This window comes from Carlito syrichta, unplaced genomic scaffold (genome assembly GCF_000164805.1).
Source record: "Carlito syrichta isolate Samal-C Ts95f unplaced genomic scaffold, Tarsius_syrichta-2.0.1 Scaffold303211, whole genome shotgun sequence".
In the NCBI taxonomy this organism is placed as follows: domain Eukaryota; kingdom Metazoa; phylum Chordata; class Mammalia; order Primates; family Tarsiidae; genus Carlito; species Carlito syrichta.
Window position 1 is genome coordinate 325,447 of NW_007247307.1, and position 23,070 is coordinate 348,516.

Here is a 23,070-nt window from a genome sequence, read left to right on the forward strand (position 1 = left end):
GTCTAACTTCTACTTGTGTGACCCTTTGGCCCTTGAGTCCAAAGACTCTACTGACAAACTCTTTACAGAGTAAACATGACTCCACTCTCCTGCTGGAGAAGGGGAGGAGAAAGGGAGTGGCTACTTGTATTGGGGAAAAAGAATTTAGAGGGCATCTAACATATCCTTGTATAAACTTTCAGCCCCATCCAGACCCTTTGTCTTTAAAAGTACCTAACACTTATACTTTCAGAGACTGTAGGAACTGGTTCCTCTCTTGCATGCAGGCATTTAGGTATCAGCTTTTTCTACTCTAAGTTACAACTCAGACATGTGTCTTTCATCTTGCAAAACTTTTCACATATTTCCTATTTCTCTGTAGGTCACCTCTTCCAACCTTTTTGTCACTGTGAGTTTATGCCTTTTAAGTTTTGCTTTGTTTTTTTTTTTAAGAGATGATGTCTCACTATTTTGCTCAGGCTGGAGGGCTATGACTAGTCACAGGCACAAATCATGGCAAACTACGGCCTTGAACTCCTGGGGTCAAGCAATCCTCCTGCTTGGGTCTCTGGAATTGCTGGGACTATAGGTGTATGCCACTATAGGCATACACCACCCAGTGCCTTTGAAAATTATTTTACTCTCATTCTTTAGAAGACAGCAGAGAAAAACGTGTGCAACATGCTAAATCACATGTCCTTCAGTGCTTTCAAATAGTCCAGGATTTCAATTCTGATCCAATGTGATATCCACTACTAAAGCCGAATATGCAAAATACTGTAATATGGTGTGATTATTATTACTATTTTTTTTGAGTTGGAGTCTCACTCTGTCGCCCAGACTGGAGTGCAGTGGCTGCTCCCGGCCACTGCAGCCTCAACCTGCTGGGCTCTGGCGATCCTTCCGCCTCAGCCTTCCAAGTAGCCGGAATTACAGGCACGCGCTACCACACCCGGCTGATTTTTTGATTTTTGGTAGAGATGAGGTGTCGCTGCCCAGGCGGGTCTCGAACCCGCGGGCTCAGGCAATCCACTCACCTCAGCCTCCCAAAGGCACGGGATTACAGGCTGAGCCACCGAGCCCGGCTGTGATTATTTTTATTACTTTAGAAATGTAATGAGAAATAAGCACAAAACCAATATATCAGGAATCTCTAGGAAGAAAAATCGTCTCTTTTATATGAATGTAACTTAATAGTCTTACTATTCTAATGCATAACAATTTATTTCCAATAAAAACACTTTTTTTGAGCTTCAAAACTCACAAAGCAGCAAGATTCACATATATAATTAAGTTAAAACCAATACATCAATTACATTTAGAAATATGAACTATTTAAGCTATCATGTTGTAATGAAAAACTGAAGTCTAGAGGAAAACTTCTCCATATTGTTGCTTTATACTCTAAATTACCAGCATTAAAAAATATACTGTATCATATTACCATTTCTATTAAAAATACGGCTAGTTTTACTATCATACTAATTTATTTTCACATAAAATAATAACTTTTACACTTGACCTAAAATTTTAATAAATACTTGAAAAGAAATGTAGGAAACAAGTCTCAATCTAAACCCGTAGACAAACTTCTGCTTTACTACTTCACATCAACCCCACTCTACGATGACCTATGGAGAGGTGACAATTAGCATGTGTTCACCAAATAAAGAAACAAAAAGTACCAAATGGTTAAATACACACCTTGATCCGGGTGCTGGTTTTATTCTGCTTTCTTTCATTCCACACAAATGCAATGGCAGCCATGAAGTGAACACCATGATTCATTGAAATGGGGCCCAGTAATTCAAGGATCTGTTGTCTCAAGTTCTGAAACAATTTGAAGCAAATGACAAGTCACATTTTTTTGTTTTTGTTTTTCTTTTTTGTTTTTTGAGTTGGAGTCTCACTCTGTCACCTAGACTGGAGTGCAGTGGCCGCTCCCGGCCACCACAGCCTCGACTTGCTGGGCTCCGGTGATGCTTCCGCCTCAGCCTTCTGAGTAGCCGGAATTACAGGCGCGTGCTACCACACCCGGCTGATTTTTTTATTTATTGTAGAGATGAGGTCTCGCTGCCCAGGTGGGTCTCGAACCCGCAGGCTCAGGCAATTCACTCACCTCAGCCTCCCAAAGGCGCGGCATTACAGGCTAAGCCATCGAGCCCGGCGACAAGTTATATTTTTAAAAAAATAAAAAGATAAATAACTAGACCGCGTCTTTAGATTTTTTGAAATAATATATAGTAATTATATATTTTACTACCTAAATAACACTAGAAGAATCTTTAACAATATTAAGAGTTGCAACTAAGACTATGTTCTAAAAGAAAAACAAACCCTATAAAATGACAGCTACCAATCAGTTCAATTCAAGTCTACCCACTGTGATAAGAAACAAGAAAAACAACATATGAAACTCGACTTATTAAGTTTGATATAAAATCTTTTTTTAAAAAACGAGGCATTTTATAATTATAAAACACTCTGTGTTTTATATTTAAGTAAAATGCAACATAAAAAGTGTAGTTTAATCCAAGCATCAATACTTAATCAAATGTTCTAATGGTTCCTATGTTGTGTTCCCCTAAATCCCAGATCTAGATGGTCAGGTCTAGGAGTAAAATTAGGTTATTGAGGGATGTCAATTTGACAATGCGACATAGCATATCATTTGAAAAATACCAAAGAGTACAAAGGAAGAAAAAAATAAGTCAATTATTAATCTCACCATCCTGAGATAATCACTATTAACACATTAACTTTCTTTATTCTTTTTTCTGTAAATTTTTTTTACATACTTGAAAATACATTATTTGTTCAATTATGTAGCCTCTCTGTTTTACTAAACTTTTGAGCAATTCTCCATCCAGTAATAATTCTTCAAAACCATGATTATTAGTGGCTGTATGTAACAATGAAAGGATAATTTACTTAGCCATTTCTTAGTTTATCATTTAGGATATCTCTTTTTTGTCATTAAATAATGGTATAATGAACACTTGGTATATACATCTTTGCATAATTTCGAATCCCTGAGAGATACCAGGTCAAAGACTGAAACTTTTGACTAACGACAAGTTCTTTTAGTTTTTCTTCATCAGAGAATGTCTTAAGTTTCTCCTTTCTTACTTAAAGATGACCTTTTTTTGAGTTGGAGTCTCACTCTGTCGCCCAGGCTATAGTGTAGTGGCATGCTCTTGGCCACTGCAGCCTCGACCTGCTGGGCTTCGGTGATCCTTCCACCTCAACCTTCCAAGTAGCTGGAAGCACAGGCATGTGCCACCATGCCCGGCTGAATTTTCTGATTTATTGACGAGACCAGATCTTGTCATATTGCTCAGGCTGGTCTCAAACCCCTGAGCTCAGGTAATCCTCTCGCCTCCGCTTTCCAAAGTGCTGGGATTACAGGTGTGAGCCACCGCACCTGGCAGACTCAAACTTTTAAAGCCCTCTGTAAATATTACTAAACTGTTTTCTAGAAGGGATTTGCATATTAAAATGTCAACCCAAAATGTTTTTAAAAAGGAACAAATTCATAACATATATGAACCTCAAAAACATGTCACATAAAAAAAGCTAGATACAAATGACCAAATATTGTATTATTCTTTTATAAGAATTTTCATGCTGCCCATCAAAAGAGGACTGGATTAAAAAAATGTGGTACATATACACGATGGAATACTACGCAGCCATAAAAAAGAACAAAATCATGAATTTCGCTGCAACCTGGATGGAACTAGAGTCTATAATACTGAGTGACCTCTCACAGAAACAAAGATCCGAATATCACATCTTCTCACTCATATAATGGACCTTGAACATCCAATGCAATACTATAAGAAAATGACTGACGGTACTGGGAAACTATGGGGGGGAGGGGATGGAATTAACAGTAGCAAATATCTGTCGGGGGATGGGAAAACACCTCTTATCAACAGGGTGCGTGAATGAAACGTAATTGTACACTGAACCCTTAACTGTACCCCACAAAACCATAATAAAAAATACTGATTAAAGAAAAAAATAAAAAGAAATTAAAAAAAAAGAACAAGAAAAAGCAAATCTATATATAGAGAAATATATTAGTGGTTGGTTGGGACTGGAGATGGGAACAGGGAGTGAGTACAAACAGGGAGTGAGTACAAAGCCATGAGGAATCTTTCTGCAGTGAAGGACATGTTCAAAAATTGGACTTGGGTGATAGTTCACAACTCTGTAAATTTACTGGGAAAAAAATCATTCAACTGTATACTTAAAATGGGTGAATTCTGTGATATGTCAACTGTAACTCAATAAAACTTAAAAATGACTTAATAATTCATTGATCTACACAGGGTGCCATCAATACTACATGAACTATTCACACATTCTGAATATGATCTTTGGGACGATCCTCAAATAGACTCTCGAGCTCTACAGAGTAATTATAGATTGTCTAACCTTTGTGGCTCCAAGGTTAATGGTGGTTACAGATGCAGATGCAGCAACAGTCATCTTTTCTGACGAATCAGCTTGATGCAGTATGCTCCAAAGCAATGTCACAGAGGACATGATCATGTGAAGGATTGAGAGGATTCCACCGCGCGCTTCAAACAAGTGTTTTTGGTCTACGTTGACTAAAAGCTATTACCGTTGGGGGAAGAAACCATAATATTACTTACTGAGGTTTACAAATGGAAACTTATTAGACCTCATAGTCTTTAAAAAAGTCAAGCATTTTGGGAGTCAGAGGCAAGAGGACTGCCAGAGCTCAGGGGTTCAAGACCAGCCTGGGCAACTTGGCAAGACCATGTCTCCACAATAAGCAAAAAATTAGCTGGGCATGATGGCATGTGCCTGTAGTTCCAGCTACTTGGAAGGCTGAGGTGGAAGGATCAGCTGAGCCTAGCAGGTCAGGGCTGCGGTAGCCTTGAGTGTGCCACCCCTGCACTGCACTCCAGCCTGGGTGACAGAATGAGACTCCAAATCAAAACAAAAATAAAAGCAAAGTCAAAAGCAAAAAAGCATCAAATATTTGTGCAGTCTTACTTGGTGATATTGTGTAGTTGGATCCAATAAACAGTAATGGATAATAGTCGTAATCCCTTCCAAAAGAGTGAGGATCATATCTGGTGGAATAATTGATGCCATCCACAGAGGCCTGAAATAAAAAGCATTCATTTAAACACAAGTTTTATGAAAGCACAGTACATATTTTATCACTAGTGAGCACCCAGCATGTTTCAGGAACACAAGCTCAATCAATATCAGTTGAATAGATTACTGCTTAAGTAAACCAGAGGCCTTTATTTCCTAATCTATAAACTGAGTTGCACCAAATATTCTAGAATTCTTTCAGGCTAAAAAATTAGATACACAATAAACAAATATAACCAGTGAATCTCTAGCTACTGGGAAATGGCAAGTATATCAATATTGAACAATACAGGCAGTTTTCTTATTATTTTAACAAGCAGTAATTAAGGTTATACTAGAGAAAGAGCAGACATCAGTCTACCGAACATTTGACTAATTTTTCACAGATTAATTTTGAACATGGGGACGTAGATGGAATTTGCCACTAGACTATGAAGATCCAAAACAAGAAATAAAATTAGATGAAAAAATAATTTGTAAATTTAAATTAATTCCATCCTGAAATTAATTTGTATTTAGAGAACATAACAGATAAAACTAGGGAAAGCCTTAACTAAGTTTATTAGTTTTGCCATCTCAGTCAAGAAGAGCCTCAAAATTAATTTCATCCCTTGGAAGAACAGGTTTGTTTAAATATATATTCCTTCCATTCTAGATTCTTTCACTGATACTCTTCCTCAAGCTAAATTTTCTTCCTATGTGAAAATGACATACTGAAAAACCACTCATTTATTTTTACTCCATTTGTGGCTGACTTTTCAGACATTTAAGCAGTAATACATGTGAAAAATGTCAATGACAACAAAGTTAAAAATCAACTCTCACCTACTGTCAGATAATCCTGTTTCGTATTTGTACTGCTGAATTAGATTATCCAAATTTCTGCACAGCTGTAATGTCACAGAAACAACCACTCTCTGTAGAACTTTTCCCATGTAAGGAAGAGTAGATGTGATTAAACCAATCCATTGTGGGTGCATCTTACATGCACAGTGTTGATGCAAAGCTCGTATCACTGCACAGAGAAACATGCCTTGACACGTAATTGGCTGAGCATGCAAATACTGAAGAGAAGTCATAGGCTGATGGGGATTGATGTGTTCCAAGTCAGATACAACAAAATCAAAGCCTGTTTCATTCTCCTCAGGAACAGTCATTACCCTGTGCTCTAGAACAATTAGTCTCTGAAGCACCCTTAGAAGTTGTGACTGGAGAGTACTGCCATTGTCAAATTCATCTTCCGAGAAATTAATAAGGCTGTCCTCTGAGAAACCTTCCTCCACAGCAGCCATGTTTTTACCTGCCATTTTTTCACTATGCCATTTCTGTGCACTAAAGATAGACGACAGCAAACAATGCAGAATCACTTTCTGAACTTTGCACTTAGATAACATATCAGAAATAAAACTAGGGAAGCCCTTTGCTGAGCTTTCTATTACTTTCGCCAGCTCAGTAAAGAGCAGTGTCAAAACTTCTATGCTCATCATTTGCATATTTCTATTGCCTATCAAATCCTGTGCAGTCACCTTGACATGAGTTGGGTAATGGCTACGCATGTAATACAAGCAGAGGGAAATAAGAATTTCTATATACATAGAACTCCGGAAGTTATGATTTGAGTCCACTGGAATGTGACTATAAAAATCTTTGCCCATAACAGAAATCCGGTGTCTGGCCAATAGATTCTGAAGGAGAGACAACTGAGGAGTATAGGCATTATTTACACTAGTGGTTGAAATGGCATTTACAAAAGCAATAGGGTTAGTTTTCAAGATGGCTTTGACGGCAGAGAAAGCATACAGAGTCCTTGAGGAATCATACAGCTGGAGATACAGCAGCACATGTTGATAGAGAGGATGGATGTTGAAACTGGGAGACTTCCGTGAGCCCGGAGAACCCACGTCACTCTCAATTTCAGAAATTTCTCCCTCTCCACAACTATACCAGTTTTCCAAATCCAGACCATCACTAAAGAATACACTGGTTTGTTTGAGTTTTTCATTTGAAGTTTTTTTCTTGTCATCATCCTTCTTTCTGGCAAGTTTTACTTTAGGTTTTGCTCCTGGTTGTTTGCCTGACTCCTTAACGATTGTTTCCTTCTCTGAGATTTTTTCTGATACTTTTTCTTTAAAGCTGAATTGAATACTACTGTGACTCCTCTGCCTAGATTTATTTTCTGTGGAAGCAACAGAAGAGTCATGAGGCGTCTGTGTGGTTCCTGAAATGCAGGGCGAGGAGCTATTCCTAGAGATGCCATTTGCCACGCACTCATGGCTTCCTTCTGCAGACACAGGCAGAAACTGAGAGCTTTCCTTACTCAGCAAAGCATTCTGACTCTGCTGAACAGACTGATCTTCATTTTCAGTCACCTCCCCAGCAGGATCTACATCACCGCACTCTGGGGCCATTGCTTCCATTTCTGACTGAGACGCAACTGACACAGATTCCGCTTCAAGGCCACTCACAACTTTACATATCAGGTCAAACACGACCTGCTGAACATCATCATCCGGGGAGCTGGCCTTTGGCGTCTGAGAATCCTCTTGGGCATTCACGTTTTCAGGATCAACTTCGTAACTCAAGTTGTCTCCAGCAGAGGACTGTGAACATCCTGAGTCAGAACTCTGAAGTACTTCTATTTGTTGGTCTGGAAGGTCAAAGTCAGACACAACCATTGGAATTGTCTCACTGCTAGTACTGAGAAGGGAAAGTCTGTCACTCAGTGGATTAACAGTGAGACTGAAGTTCTCTATTTCATCCATGGTAAGAGGCTTTTCGCCATTTCCTTTTGTTGCAATGAGCTGTGCTTGATTCACTGGTATATGAGAAAAAGTCAGGGAAGAAAAATATAAAATATATTAAAATAATGAAGACTGAGGTCAAGATTTTTAATAATTAGTGTCATCACCTTCTTACATTTTCTTATTAAAATTACTTTTATTACTACTTTAGACTTTTTAAGTCAGAAAATTATATAGACGACTATTAACTAGAATTTAGTAGTTTAAAGATAATTCAACAATAGAAGACCTATTATTCAGCTCACCTAAACAGAATAGAACATTTAGCTTAGACAAATATAAAAATTTGCCCTCTTTCACTTTAAGTATGCTGTTTCTAAGGATTCAAATAATTTAAGATATAGTCAAATGTACACATACTCAACCACCTTGACTTTAATAATATTCAATAAACATTTATGAATTATCTAGTATGTGTAAGACCCTAACTGGGAGACAACAAACAGGCAGAGAAGGAAGAAACACCATTGCTCCACTCTAAAGCGTTTAAAATTAGTAGGGGACCACAAATGCATCATTTATTTCTGTACTTTTGGGGGCACATACTATATTAATGATATTCTTTTAGAAAAGGTAGAAGGCTTAATGCCACATAAGTGGTACTGATCAGATGCTATCAATTTAGGGAAGGCATCATGATACCACAGATGATCTCAGAGCAGCAAACAGGCAGGTAAAGTATTAACCCAAAGACGTCTGGCAATATGCAGGGTAGAGTAAATTCTCAGAAGACTCAGGGGAGCAGTGGAAAGGAAGCCAGAGGGAGAAACCAGGGCTCTGTACAAACTCACTAGAGATGGACTAGGAGCAGATACCTTGGTTCTAGCTTTAACCCTCACCAGCTGTGAGCCACAGCATCAGCAACCTGCTTGGTAAAACAGTATTTTTATTACTTTTTATTACTGACTTCACAGAGTTATTTTCCAAAAGATATAAATGAGGTATATGAGAGTATTTTGTCCCTTAAAACATAATAAACCCAATCTAAGGAGACATTATCACTGTACAAAGGGATCACTCGACAATTTGTAAAGCGTGGATTTATATAGTAATAGCAAATATTTATTCATGTCACACACATGACTACATCTAATGGTCATAACAAAGCCTTGAGAGGTGGGCATTACTACTTCCATTTTACAGATGAGAAAAATGACTCAGATATAAAATGTGCATACTATAAATTCCCAATGAATTATTTACAGAGCATTGCCAAATGAGGGTGCCTAACTAAGTCGAAAGGTATTTCCACCAAAATTGAAGCGTGTCTCTGACCAGAGCTGTGGCTGATTCCTACTATGAAAGAGTCAAGCGATAAGAGAGATCCAACTCCTCTAAGCAGCTCACTGATGGAATACAATCTGACATGGCCACATGGCATTGCTAGCTCATAAGGAGGGGAGAAAATAAGCCCACACAGAAAATCTCACATGCAATTCTCTGTTGTATTCACTTATTAAAAAAAAAACTTAATTGTAAAGTCATCTGTTCTATGTCCATGTGATAGTCACCATTGCTGCAGGCAAAATTTTGCATGAAATGCTTGTCATTCTCCTCTCCTGGATAACAGGGAATCTTATTCCAATAACGTTCTGCTTGTACACGCTGTACTGAAACCCTCTGAGTTTTTGGATGAAGCAGGAGCAATAGCAATGGTTCCAAAACTCTCGCGATATCATGTCTTTGTAGGACTTGGTTCAGCCAGGCTTGTCCCACAGAGCTCGTAGAACCATCTAGACTGTTAAGGCTATCTAACATGATGAACAGTGACCTAAAATAAACACCAACAATTAAAACAAAGAACAAAACACCTACTTTAATGGTAGTACTCTAACTTCTCTAAAATTAATATTATAAATTGTGTTTCTTATTTTGAATTAACTATTTAAACGTAGTCATATTTCAGAATACATTTTGACCACATTATTTTTATCATCTTAATCTCAACAGTCTCAGTAGGTGTAATACAAAAGGAAAAAAGGTTTCTGCCCCTTCAATATACTTGTATTTTTGAAATTTCACAAGCATACATTACTTTTGTAAGATTAATATTAAAGAATAAAGACTTAATTAGTCTTATTTCAGCAACACGTTTCTGTTCATATCACCAAACACTGACCCTTCTGCAAGTCAACACTACTTCCATGCTGGCCCATGCTTCTCAGCTCCCATTCTCTTCATGAGTCAAGGCTATATGCTTAATTCAAGGAAAGACCTTCTGTGAAAGAGGTATGAGGGTGTAGTTGGGACCAAAAACCCAAGATTCACAATTCTTGTGTGGTCTTGGACAAGTAACTTAACCTTCCTGACCTCTATTGCCTCGCTTGTAAAAGGAAAGATGGCTGTCAAATTAGAGATTTTTAAAAAAAATAAAGTACAGTTTCAAAATATTCAATATATGGTAAAAAGTTCAATATATGGTTCAATAGCAGATCACTTAAAATGGCAATGCTGGTTGAAAAGCACCAGATGAAATAATGTCCAGTAGAGCACAAATATGATCCTGAGCTGAGCTTTAAACACAGTTAGATTGGGGCCACCTCTATGAGACCTGTTGGTAAGGCTGTATTATGACAATATATGAATCCATCTGAAAATGGCAGCTCCTTAGAAGTTAATGCAAATCTGATATCTGAGGTATGATTCACCTAGGTAGTCTAGACAAAAAGCAAAACCAGTCTCAGACAGCTCAGAGGTTTTCTGAATTCCTAGAAGAAATCTGTCAGAGTTTTTGGCTGTAGATTTTAATAAGTCCAGATCAGGCAGAAGACTGCTTGACAAACACTTATCAATTTACTATTTATGTGCAGTTTCACTGAATATGGCTAAGACTCAAGAAGGATGCATCCATTGCTGTATCCCTGGCACCTAGGATGGTGCCTGGCACCTAGAGACTTCATGAAGACTGTCCCATGTCCAATGAAGGGAACGGGCACCAGGTGCTCCAAAGCTAGAAAGGGAAAGTCTGGTGATTAAGTAAAAATGCCACATATTTTAATACAGTGTGTATTTTCCAAAATAATAAATTTTCTTTATAAAACGTGTTGGTATCTCCTACCCTCGCCAAACAAGACAGTGGATTTGAGACGAGAGATAACACGTCTTATGATTCATAAGATATCCGACTGTAAAACCTGAATATAACACGTAACCAACCTGTCAAAAGAACGTCCAAAAGACGAAGACTTGTGTGTATGCAGATCTCTTGTGAGATGCCAAAGGACGGCAAACTTTGCGTGTGCTTCCATCCTTATTTTCTGAGGAGGAATATGGGAGATGAAACTGTTTTATCCTCTCTCGATAAGGTTAAATGAGTTCAGTGAAATCAAAGTAACTATTCATGATTACTGCATTATGTTCAATGTCCACAGTACTCAAATACACACTGCAGCAACCTTTAATTACGTTGCTTTGTGGAAGTAGGTACAGAAATCACTTAGATATTTATAGAAATATTGAACCTAAAGGATCATCTCACCCTGCATCATAAATTACTACTACTTAGCTTAGACTATAAGTAATCAGTTTACTGTATAATTGTAATTGGTCATACAGCTAACTGAATCAGTTTATTGTATAACAAAAGAAAGAAAAAGCTACTAACGTACATGTCATATCTTGAGTCTAGGAAGTATTTTCCCCTATTTTAATATAAACATTTAGTTGTCAAAATTGATTTTATTGCACTATATAATTTACTTTTTCCCCCAGAAACAATACAATGACCCAAATGAGTTTTTCACCACTTATAAAGCTGGTTTATTAGACTCAAAAATTTACACACTTAAAAGTTACTTCTGCAAGAAAAATACTAAACCACTTCTGAGATTTGGAAAAAGATTAAGATAACAAGAGAACAAGGTAAAAATAAATGATCTAAAAATGCAAGCGTTTGGTATTAAATAATGAACATGTATTAATATGAATCAAGTAGAAACTGTCACATTATCAAAATTTTAATAGTCTTTCTCTAGCGTTTATGGATCCTTCAAGCAAAAACCCCAAAGAACCAGACTGCACCTTTCTAAGTTGCTTGTGATAGGCTCGAGGGATGCTTGTTTTTCTATGAGCTTAACACATGCTTTTCTTATGAAGCCAGCATTTGTATACCAACCGACAGAAACATGCACAAATTAAGTAACAAAAGATATTTTAATTTTTTTCATGGATGCATACCTCTATTCAGAATGCAGAAGTATTTCTTTAACAATGAAGTACTGCACAAGTAAAAATAGATGTATAATTTGTCCTGGATTTATACTTAGTATAAAACATAAATTGCTAAATTAAAATTCAGGGCTTTATCTAAAATTTTATTTCCAAACAATTTTGAAAAAAGGTATTGAAGCAAAAATAGAATTTAGCATTTTTCTTGGAAAAAACTCTTCATTCATTTACCATATCCCCCTCTGCCAAATGCTTCATTCACTCAACACAATGCCTTTTTTAAAAATATGACCCATTCAAACTCACTAGTTTCTAAAAATAGAGCAAATCCACTTCTAAAAGCTCTTCAATAAACCTTCAGTTTAAATTACAGAACAGCACAGGAAGACCTTAAACTTCATTAAAGCACCCTGAATGATTATTCCAGTTTCTTATCTAGGCCAACTCATAACCCAGTCACCTTTAATGACTTATGTATCACACTTTGTATTTATTAGGATGCAACATTCTTATTTTTGATTTTATTATAATTCAAGTAATAAAATCTCACATATTAGCAATTCATGGCTTATAAGTGCATTTTACATATTATTTCATTTCATTTATTTTTGTAAATGTATCCATCAGTTCCATAACTAACATCACTGACTCCTCTTTAAATGACCCAAGGACTAAGACCAGCAACAACTTTAATCATCATTACCCATAATTGGTACCTTGAACAAAGAACTAAAACCAGCATCTGAGTTTAGATTACTTAATTTTTATATGACTGATGGTTTTGCATAGAGCTTTCCTCTAGGAAGAACACAATACATTTTTATTTTAAAGATATCAAGATCAGTCTGAACAAAGCTATATTATTTCTTATTCAAATTATTAGCTGCAATAATTTTCTTAAAGAGGCCAGGCATGGTGGCTCATGCTTGTAATCCCAGCACTTTGGGAAGCCGAGGTGGGAGGAAGGCTTGAGCCCTGGAGTTTGAGACCAGCCTAGGCAACACAGTGTGACCTCGTCTCCACAAAGAAATTTAAAAATTAGCTAGGTGTGATGGTGTGCACCCAGCAGGTCGAGGCTATGGTGAGCCATGACTGTGCCACTGCACTCCAGCCTGAGTGACAGAGTGAGATTCCAACTCAAGAAAGAAATTTTCCCAAAGCATTTCCTTAACTTACTTTTCAATATAATAGGGGGGTACACAAGCTAAAAAGGGGATTTACCTTATCTTTATGGGCTAACTGCTGGCTTATAACATCCTCACAGATGCTAGAAGAAGGTACTAAGTTATGTAACTGATAAAACAGTTCCACGCTCTTCTGGTGGTGTTGAGGCGTCCCATCTCCCAGCTGCTCCCACAGTGTCAAAGCTACGTGCTATAGAAAAAGATGCAAAAGTGACAGAGTTACAAAACCGTAAGTGAAAACTTACTTAACTAGCATCTCCTTTATGGCACAAACTGGTAACATTTCCTTTATGGCACAACAGGTCTGAAGGTCAGACCCGACGAGTCTTTAATATTCACTATGTCACTGGGCTGAGATCTACAAGTGCAGCTTTCCATCAGCCTGCTTTCTGGTCATGCAGGCCCTTAGAAGCTTTTGTAACAGTCCTTTAATGATATTTATTTTAAAGATCAGATGGATAAGCACTTTCTGCAGGGCCCAAAGACGACCCCATTTCACTAGTTTAGTGATGTTTAGTAAAGTGATACTAGAATAAATTATCCTTAACAGGATACGAATCTCTCATTAAATGCAATTTAATACTTATGGTTGTATGTTACAGAGTGAGAAACAATTTGTCCAAATATCCAAACTACTTAAAACTTTTATAAAGTAGGTAATATGTATTTCACGGCTACAATGTGTTAACACAGCACTTGATCTACAAAATCATTAACAATAATAATAATAATAATGCAACAATCTTCAGGGTTTACCACCACAGCATTATAGAAACTAACACTAATCTAGCAGGAGCAAATATCTAGAGGGAAACAGTGACTAGAAATCAGATATTAAAATTTTTAAAAAGTACAGTGTAAAGAAACTACTTGCGTATGCTATAACACAATCCAAATATACTGATATTCTATATAGAGGATAACATCTGTACCACTGTGGTAGAAAGCAAAGACTGTTTTTACCCTGAGTGACATCACATACCACAGATGTTAATGAGACAACATAAAAAGTCAGAAAAACCTTTCATGGGAGTTTTGGAGCACGGAGGTGCGACTCTATGAATAGCCAAGTTGTCACAATCACTTAATCTGACAATACATTCTACTGTATAATGAGCTTTCCTCTTCTTTAGCTAACATCATTTCCTGCATAGCTTCAGTGTCCTAACACTTGCCTTTTTTGCCCTAACACTCCTCTTATCCTTATCTTTTTTCCCACCTCACAAAATTGGGAACAGGATGGAGAAAGCAGTATTTACCACACGTGGCATCATCTTCTGCATGGTATGATACTGAAAGGTGTTTCATGAAGCCTGATTATCATCTTAAAATCACTGTTAAGCAAACTAGGTCGAGTATCACACATGGCTGTAATTACCTTAGTCACATATGCACTTCTGAGAATTTACCTTGAAAAACTCAGTCTTCTCAGCTATGAACCTCAGGTTTCCCTGTGTGAGGGGAGGTCTAATAACCACAGCTACTCTTCCCTGATTTGGACTTAGGGGTTGTGCAGGTTCCACACTGTTGATGTTTTCCCCAGTGACCATGGCCACAGACTGTGTCAGTCCGACCAGGTCCATGACTAGCGAAATAGCAACACTCTGAATGCTGAAATCACTGGCTTGGCTGCAAGTGTTCATCAGCGTCTGGAGCCACGGTGGAGGCTGCACATGCTCACAGTCTGAAACAAATGATGGGAGTCATCAGAGTTCACCACACTGACCATTTCTCATATACTCTAATTTCAGAAAACAAAGCAACTCTATTTAATTCTTTCAGGCCTTGATCTGTTAATAAAACCATGGTTTTTCACCTAGCCTAGAGCTTTAAGAAAATAAACAAGCAACAAGAAGTTCACAAACTTTTTTTAAAGAACTTTTTCTTATGACAATTCATACAATCTATCTTCCTGTCCCGAAAAACAGTATATTGATCAGCAAACATTATGCAGTACTCAATGCACTATGTGAGCATATATATACAAATTTAAATAAAGGTAAACACATATGGTGCTGGTCACAATAAAGGAAATCAGTGGATCTAATGCTACGCTAATTTTTTCCAGAGACTTCTTTTTTTAGCTCCTATTCACCTGCAAGCAAACTGAAAGACATCAGAATCACAAAATCTTCCAGCATATCAATCTCCTCAGAGGGATAGTATTTCACTAAAAAATGTACACACTAAAATAACACTAAAAATGTAAATGGCTAAACAAAAATCCCAGTTTTAACATCTGAGTACCTCTTTTTAAAAAATAGCTCATTATGGAAAATACTGAAATATAAGCAAAACAGAGACGACCTTACCAGTCTCCAACTTTTCAGAACGTAACTCTGATGTATGGTTCCCCTCAGCAATGTAAACTGGGAAACTTGAGCACTCTAAAAAGAGCTGACAGGCAGCAAGGAAGGCGGAAAGGTATTCTTCTGAAGTTTTTTGTTTACGTATATTTCTTTCTTTTACATCTCCTTGTGAATCTCTGTCCCATTTTGACATCTCTCCTTGTTCTCGACCAAGATCCCCGTGATGCTCTGTAGCCAAAGGCTGAGAAAAAGAGCTACTCCGAACGATATACAGGTTGATAAGTCTGGTAAGAAACTGCTGGACATACTCCAGACAGCACTGCATTGCAGTCTTTTGGGCTGCCTTTCCACTTCTGGTGGCTGTCCCTTGAGCGACTATGGCAGGGGGCTGGATGATGGTTTCTTCAGATCCCACAGTGGAGGCTGTTTCTGTTTCAGAGGACGTGCTACCAACTGGAATGGTAGTTGCCCCCTGCCCCTCATTCAGTTCTCTGTCAATGTCATCAGTTCGGTCTGCTTGATATTGAATAAACTCAGTGAATCCACTCTCTGATGATCGACTACTTGGTGGATTTTCTCCATCTTCAAACACTTCAGTAGGATTTTCAAGGGAAACTGATGACAATACCTGGTAGAAATTTTAAAAAAGCAAATGGCTTAGTAGTTAAATGTATATATTAGAACTTAGAAATGGACTCCTTTTGTGAGAAGTTTTAGATTATTCACAATTTAATCTACATATTGTGTTGAATTTAAAGCAGCTTGTACTGTGATTCATATGATAATTCAACAGAAAACACTGACAGGGTTCCAGTGAATACATTAATGTATATTAGACCAAATATTTAATTATTCACTGCATGCACAGAATAAGGTTAGGTTCTTGAGGAAAAAAATAAATATATGTACAGATCTCTAGGATCTACATCCTTGTTTTCAAATGAGTACAAATCTATTTAATCTACTTCATGAAATCACTTTCCCACGTGTAAATGATGTAAAGAATGAGATATGTAAGGTTAAAAATGACATTTTAAAAACTAGAAATAAAATCTAATAGGTCAACTGTTCAGGGACACATGGTTGTGAAATTTTTACTGAAATGTATAAAGTACTAATTAAGTCTTTGCTATTAATCTTACATACTTTCAGTGAATAGTTACTGAACTCATATCATGCGCCAGACACTATATCAGGCAGTAGAAATAAACGGAATCATTTAAAATCTAGAGGGGAAGAGAGAGTTAATTACAATAAACAATTTAAACAGTTCCTGGAGTAGAGCTGAAATGTATTATCTTTTTCCTCCATATTATAAGGATTTTACAATCATTAAGTCTATTTTCTGGCTTAGTTTAAATATGTAAAAGTTATACATATCATAAATTCATTGGGTGGCTATACCAGAGTAGAATTTGAATTTGAATAAGATCATAAAACAGATCTTATTAACAGATGGACTAAATGCCCTCCTGCCCAAAGCGGGCCTCATCTAATGCTCCCTGCTTCAGGGAAGGACACAGTATTCACCAACAGGAAGATGGAAACCTAGAGGTCATTCCCACCACCTTCTCCACCTCTCCTCCCCTTGCTCCCTTCCCCTGATCCACAGCAGCAGAATGGGTAAGGGTGTGGGCTCTGAGTCAGCTAGGGCTCTGCCGCTCACTAGTTATATGATATTTGGTAAATTATTTAATTTTTCCAAACCTCAGTTTCCTAATTTCCTAATCTGTATAGCTGAGATAACAAGAATTCCTACCTTACAGTAGCTATGAAGATTAAGTAACAGTATATATAAAGCACATGGTGCAATGCGTTGCACTTAGTAAACACTAAGTAACATACAGAAAACAATATACATCAGCAGTCACTCATTACCTTATCAATGTATTACTAAGTCTTTTTGATCTGTCCTCCTACATATGTCGCTAGTTCATCTATTTCTGTCTTGACTCCCCTCATCTTGTTAGCACCAATTACCACCACCTCTTATCTGCACTGCGACAGGTATCCCCCCGTCCATCTCTGTTGCTCAGACCCACTCCGCACTGTAGCCAGAGTAACTTTTCTAACACACGAATCTAATGATGCCGTTCGCCCTTTCCCTTCAGTGCCTTTCCATCGCCCTAGGATAAAGAACGAAAGCCCGAGAATAAGGAACAAGGCCCTGGGAGACCTCGCCCTGCCCACTTTACAGCTGCATCTCCCCTTGAGTGCCTAGTGCTCCGTGCTGCCTGAGAGCATCTACAAGTGCTCCTTCCTCTGTCAAGTGCTCTCTTCCGTTTTGGCTTGTCCCCACCCGCACCAATTCCTCTAGGGCTTCAAACACTCCTTCTACAAGAAAGCTCTCCTTGGTCCCCAGCCTAGGTAGGTCACCCCATTTTCCACATTCCTACCACTCAATATTTTTCTTCATACACTTATCGCAACTGTAATTACATATGAAATTACTTGTTTAACGTGTATCTCCCAACTAAAGAGAAATAGTTGAGAAGGGCAAGTATTGTGCCTAGTTCCCCACTGGTTACCCAGTGCCTAGCATAGAGGGTGTATTAAATGAAGAGAGCTTGTTTTCTCTATTTCAAAGGTAAGAAAACTGAGGCTCAGGGAGGTTAAAAAACTTGTCCAAGGTTATAGTACATAAGCTTAGTAGTTAGAAGAGCTTAGGTGAGGTAATTCTAAACTTCGCATTCTTTTCACCATAGCACATCACTATATCTACGAGAACTTTTCATATTATAACGTCAAAATTTAGAGGTAGCTAACTGAAATGAAATCAATTTTTCTTCTTTGAAATGTCAGAAACCAGCTAAAATAATGTGCATTTTTAAAAGACTTATTCAAATGGTAAAACAGTCATTTGTTACGACTATGAAGTTATTTTTGTATTAATCTTTTTAGCACACAAAAAATCCTGAAACATCAGATACTAAATTAATAGAATGTGGCTGGATGTGGGGGCTCACGTCTGTAATCCCAGCACTTTGGAGGCAGACACGAGAGGACTGCCTGAGACCAGGAGCTTGAGATCAGCCTGGGCAACACGGCAGACCTCATCTCTATAATAAATCAGATACGAGCTGGGCATGGTGGCACATGCCTGCAGTCCCAGTTGCTTGGAAGGCTGAGGGAGAAGCATCACTTGAGCCCAGCAGGTTGAGGCTGTGGTAGCCACAACTGTGTCACTGCACTCCAGTCCGGGCGACAGTGAGGCTCTGACTCAAAATAAATAAATAAATAAATAAATAAAAATAAATTAACAGAATTCAAGCTCTAAATTCAAGCTCTAAATAAATAAATACAAATAAATTAACAGAATTCAAGCCTCCAAAGTGCTGGGATTACAGACGTGAGCCACCACATCCAGCCACATTCTTAATTTAGTATCTGATGTTTTAGGATTTTTTGTGTGCTAAAAAGATTAATACAAAAATAACTTCATAGTAGTAACAAATGACTGTTTTACCATTTGAATAAGTCTTATTTTAAAAAATGTACATTTATAATATTTAGTTGTATGGACTACATTACATAACTATGTTTCAGATTATTTTATAATAAAATGTCTTTCTAAAAATAGGAAGAAATTACATATTAGGCATTTGAGTATAGAGATTCAACATGCTGATTTTACAAAAATGCACTAAATAGAGTCAAACTAGATTTATAATTTTTTAAAGAATCATTCCTTCTCTCATACTTAAAAAAAAAAAAAAGAAATACAGAAAATACCCTCAACTTTTAAATATGAGGTAAATTTTCAGGCATCTCAGTGAACCATTATATTTCAGTAAAAATAGTAAAGACATATGGCCTGGAAACATAAAAGAAAGTCATAGTGAGAACAGCAAAATCATACTCTAAAGTTAATGAAATATTATGTTTTAAAAATATATATTATTTAACTGTCCTTCATTTGACATGAATGGATATTCTCAACTATCTTGTCTGCAGCCATCAACAAGAGCCTCTCCATGTTTTCTGCATGGTAGCCTTCACTTATTTTAATATGTTGTTGAAAGAATGCCACGGTCCTTCCTTCTCCTACTCCCATTAATCTCATTCAAATAAAAACCAAAGCTTCGATAGTAGTTAATTAATATTCTAGTTTTATTTCTAAGAAAATCTGTGGAGCAGAGGAGCATAATTTAAGAAAAACAATGCGACAGTGTGTGGTGGCTCACACCTGTAATCCCAGCACTTTGGGAGGCGGAGGCGAGAGGATTGCCTGAGCTCAGGAGTTCGAGACCAGTCTGGGAAACTTGGTGAGCCCTCGTCGCTACAATAAATTAAAAAAAAAATTAGCTGGGCATGGTGGCATGTACCTGTAGTTCTGGCTACTTGGAAGGCTGATGTGGAAGGATTGCAATGAGCGTGTCACTGCCCTCCATCCTGGGCGACAGAGTAGACTCCGACTTAAAAACAAAAAAAAGCACAAACTTTTCAGCAACGCTTTAGGGACCTCTCATGCTGCTGGGAGTATTTCTATCCTCTAATTCCTACTTACTCACCAAAAAAAAAACCAAAACACAAAAAAACCCCAAAAACAAAACAAAAAAAAACCACACAAAAAACCAGTGTAACAAAATGAATTCTGTAGCATTAATAGAGATGATATACACGTCTCCCCCATATATATAACATTTAACAAACAGGTTGGGGAAAAAAATAAGTGAGACTGGTTTATGTTTATGTAGGATAATTCTGGGCTATATTTTAAATGATCAAGGGTAGTTAATGTTTATTTCATATATGAAGAGCAATACATTTAGATGGACCAAGAAAAAAGCTTCAGGATTAATAACTGACATTCTGCCTGTCTGGAAAAAAAAAAGGCAACTAATAAAAAAAAGTAAGGACAATTATACAAACCCAGGATTTACATAAGTAAATCTGATGCTCTAGAAATGTTTAAATCTTCATTTTAACATAGTGCCACTGGGCTTAAGCTCAATGTAATTATTATATAATTCAATGGAATATTTTCTAAAATATTTTAATATTATAAGCCTGAAAGCCTTTAAATTAAGTTGTCCATAGGTGTTTCATATGTGTTTAAGTTTTTACTAGTGGCAAATGATAAATTTATTATAATAGTTTAATTCTATTAAACTTCATAAAGTATTAAAGCATCTGAACGACGAAGGAGAATACAAAGATCCTGGATTTTAAGAACATCATGCCAGAAATTTACTGTATGTGAAAAAGACCAGTAAAGTTTAGATACAGACTTGCTGTCTAATATGACAGCCATTGGTCACATGTGGCTACTGAGTACTTGAAATACAGCTAGTTTGGGGGAGAAACCAAATTTTTAATTAAATTTAAATTCTAAAATTGACAATTTAGTTATTAAAAATTTTTAAATACATTTGGAACAACTTGGATAGTGACTAACTTTTCAAATGTAAATTTTATGAGATTAAATACACACCATTCTGATTCAAGAAGCAGAAGCATAAAAAAAAGAATAAAATTAAAGAAAATACAGATCAAGTATTTCTGTTAAAAATTTAGCATTTGAATGAAGATGTGTTGTAAGTTTAAAATACACTAGATTCTGAAGACTTAGTGCAAGAAAGGATGTAAACTGACTACTTTTAAATATGACATCAATTTTATACAGGTAACATGTTAAAATGATAATATGTTGGCTACACTGGGCTAGATACAATATAATTAAAATTAATTTCACCTGTTCTTTACTTTTTTTTTAACGTGGCTGCCAGAACATTTAAAATTACATCTGCCACTCAGGTTACATGTCTCTCGGAAAGTGCCAGTACAGACAGTTAAACTGCTCTGCGACCAGAAGCATATAGGGAGGCATATTGCCACAGAACTTCTTTTTTTAAAATTTCCTTTTTCCCCTTTATTTTAAAGATGTGGGTACAAGTCAGGGTGCACAAGCGGTCCACGTGTAGGCGAAGCTTGGGCCTCCCACCCAGTCTCACTTCCCTGGGCGCAGGGGATCCCTCTCCTGCAGTGTTGCGGCAAGGGTTCGGGGCTTGCTTATGGATGAAGACATGTGGTACTCAGTTCCTCATTTCTGCGGTGGACCATGGAGTGGGACAGACTCTGAGTCCATCCACACTGCTGAGAAGGCCGTAAGGATGGGCTTCCTTAAGGCTGTGTACTAGTCCACCAGGCCTGCGTACCATATTTCTAAATCCAGTCCGCTTTTGATGCCATAGCACTTCAATCTAAGAAAGATTCGCTAATATTTACATGTTTATGTAGAGGTGGTTTTTATTAAGAAACTGCTCTTCTCTGAAGAAATAGAATTTGTCTAATACCGAAAATATTAACTAAAATTACCTTTTTGTCTTCCCATTCTTTGATTGAGTGGTTTTGTCCACTTGGAAATGGTAACACACCTCCTGTGCCAGCAGATAACAGTGGAGGCTGAACCTTGCTGAGGATTTTTGAGCAGAGCCTGAGTGAGTCTGTGAGTTCAGCCAAGTGCAATGTCTGGAGATGACTTGTCAGGGCAGAAATCATTCTGAGCAGCAACTGGGGCAAGTGCTCTGTCTGGATTTCAATATAAGTCTCCTGAAAATAAAGTGGAATGGAAAAAGCTTACATAATGTATAACCCAAAAGTTATGTCATTTATGTTTTAATCTACATAAAGCAGGCAATGATTTTACTCATCTGTTATATTTTATAAATACATGTATCATGCTCTTAATTAACATTGTATAGTCATTGTATTATTGATGCCTTATAAAATTTCTATTCCCAAATTCTGAGTTTAAGTATTTCAACACACATATTATAAAAGAACCCCAGCTGTATCTGCTACACTACTAAAATTATAATGTAACAAAAGTGAATAGAATCAGGTAAAAGCAAAACAGGCTGAATGTCATACCTGACACAGCACCCTCATACTTCTAGTAGGCTTCAAAATGAGAAAGCAAAGAATTGAGGAGAGAAAACAGAAGGGGAAAAGATTTCCAACAGTCTTCATTTAATAGAATCATTAATGATATGAATGCAGCATTAAACCACTATATACAAACAGTTAAGATTTATAACATGCAATTATAAAGTATATTCTATGTATTATAAACATAGGTCACATGACAAAAAACACTTGAAAAATTTTATAAAATTTTATGAAAAAGTAGCTATACCAAAGGAGGAGGGGAAATATTAAAGATGAAGTTGATCTGAAGATGAGGTTTGTCGCGAATATGAAATGAAATATTTGAACTACATTACAGATATCCTTGAGCTAAAATATATACATATATATTACCAAGGTAGTCCTACCAAGGTAGTCTTACCAAAGAAACTATATCCAACAAAAAATCGACCAGTAAGCAGAAACTGGTGAGCTGTAACTCAGATGACTCACTGCTGTCTCCAGGCCCAGTCTGAAGTCTGGCATGCAGTGTCCTCCTAAAAGGACCAAATTCACATTATCAAGTATGTTGTTGTCAAGGGATGTGAATGCCTGTGACGACATCCTCATTTTCTTAAATGA

The 23,070-nt window shown here is 37.1% G+C and overlaps 1 protein-coding gene across 4 annotated transcripts in view; it reads right to left on the bottom strand.

The window, feature by feature from the left end:
- The window catches only part of DOPEY1 (dopey family member 1), an 81,565-nt gene that overhangs the window by 28,562 nt on the left and 29,933 nt on the right, over nucleotides 1-23,070 (bottom strand). For 3 of the 4 annotated variants that reach the window (XM_021712367.1, XM_021712368.1, XM_008058102.2), the window contains exons 11-22: nucleotides 22,871-22,985; nucleotides 22,453-22,482; nucleotides 21,898-22,131; nucleotides 15,583-16,207; nucleotides 14,680-14,954; nucleotides 13,308-13,460; nucleotides 11,076-11,176; nucleotides 9,431-9,690; nucleotides 5,944-7,933; nucleotides 5,011-5,122; nucleotides 4,423-4,605; nucleotides 1,684-1,809 (exon numbers count right to left, since the gene is read on the bottom strand). In XM_021712367.1, coding sequence (XP_021568042.1) covers nucleotides 1,684-1,809; nucleotides 4,423-4,605; nucleotides 5,011-5,122; nucleotides 5,944-7,933; nucleotides 9,431-9,690; nucleotides 11,076-11,176; nucleotides 13,308-13,460; nucleotides 14,680-14,954; nucleotides 15,583-16,207; nucleotides 21,898-22,131; nucleotides 22,453-22,482; nucleotides 22,871-22,985 — 4,204 coding nt within the window. The remainder of the gene's footprint in view (nucleotides 1-1,683; nucleotides 1,810-4,422; nucleotides 4,606-5,010; nucleotides 5,123-5,943; nucleotides 7,934-9,430; nucleotides 9,691-11,075; nucleotides 11,177-13,307; nucleotides 13,461-14,679; nucleotides 14,955-15,582; nucleotides 16,208-21,897; nucleotides 22,132-22,452; nucleotides 22,483-22,870; nucleotides 22,986-23,070) is intronic. The other variant, XM_008058103.2, reaches the window with a different exon arrangement.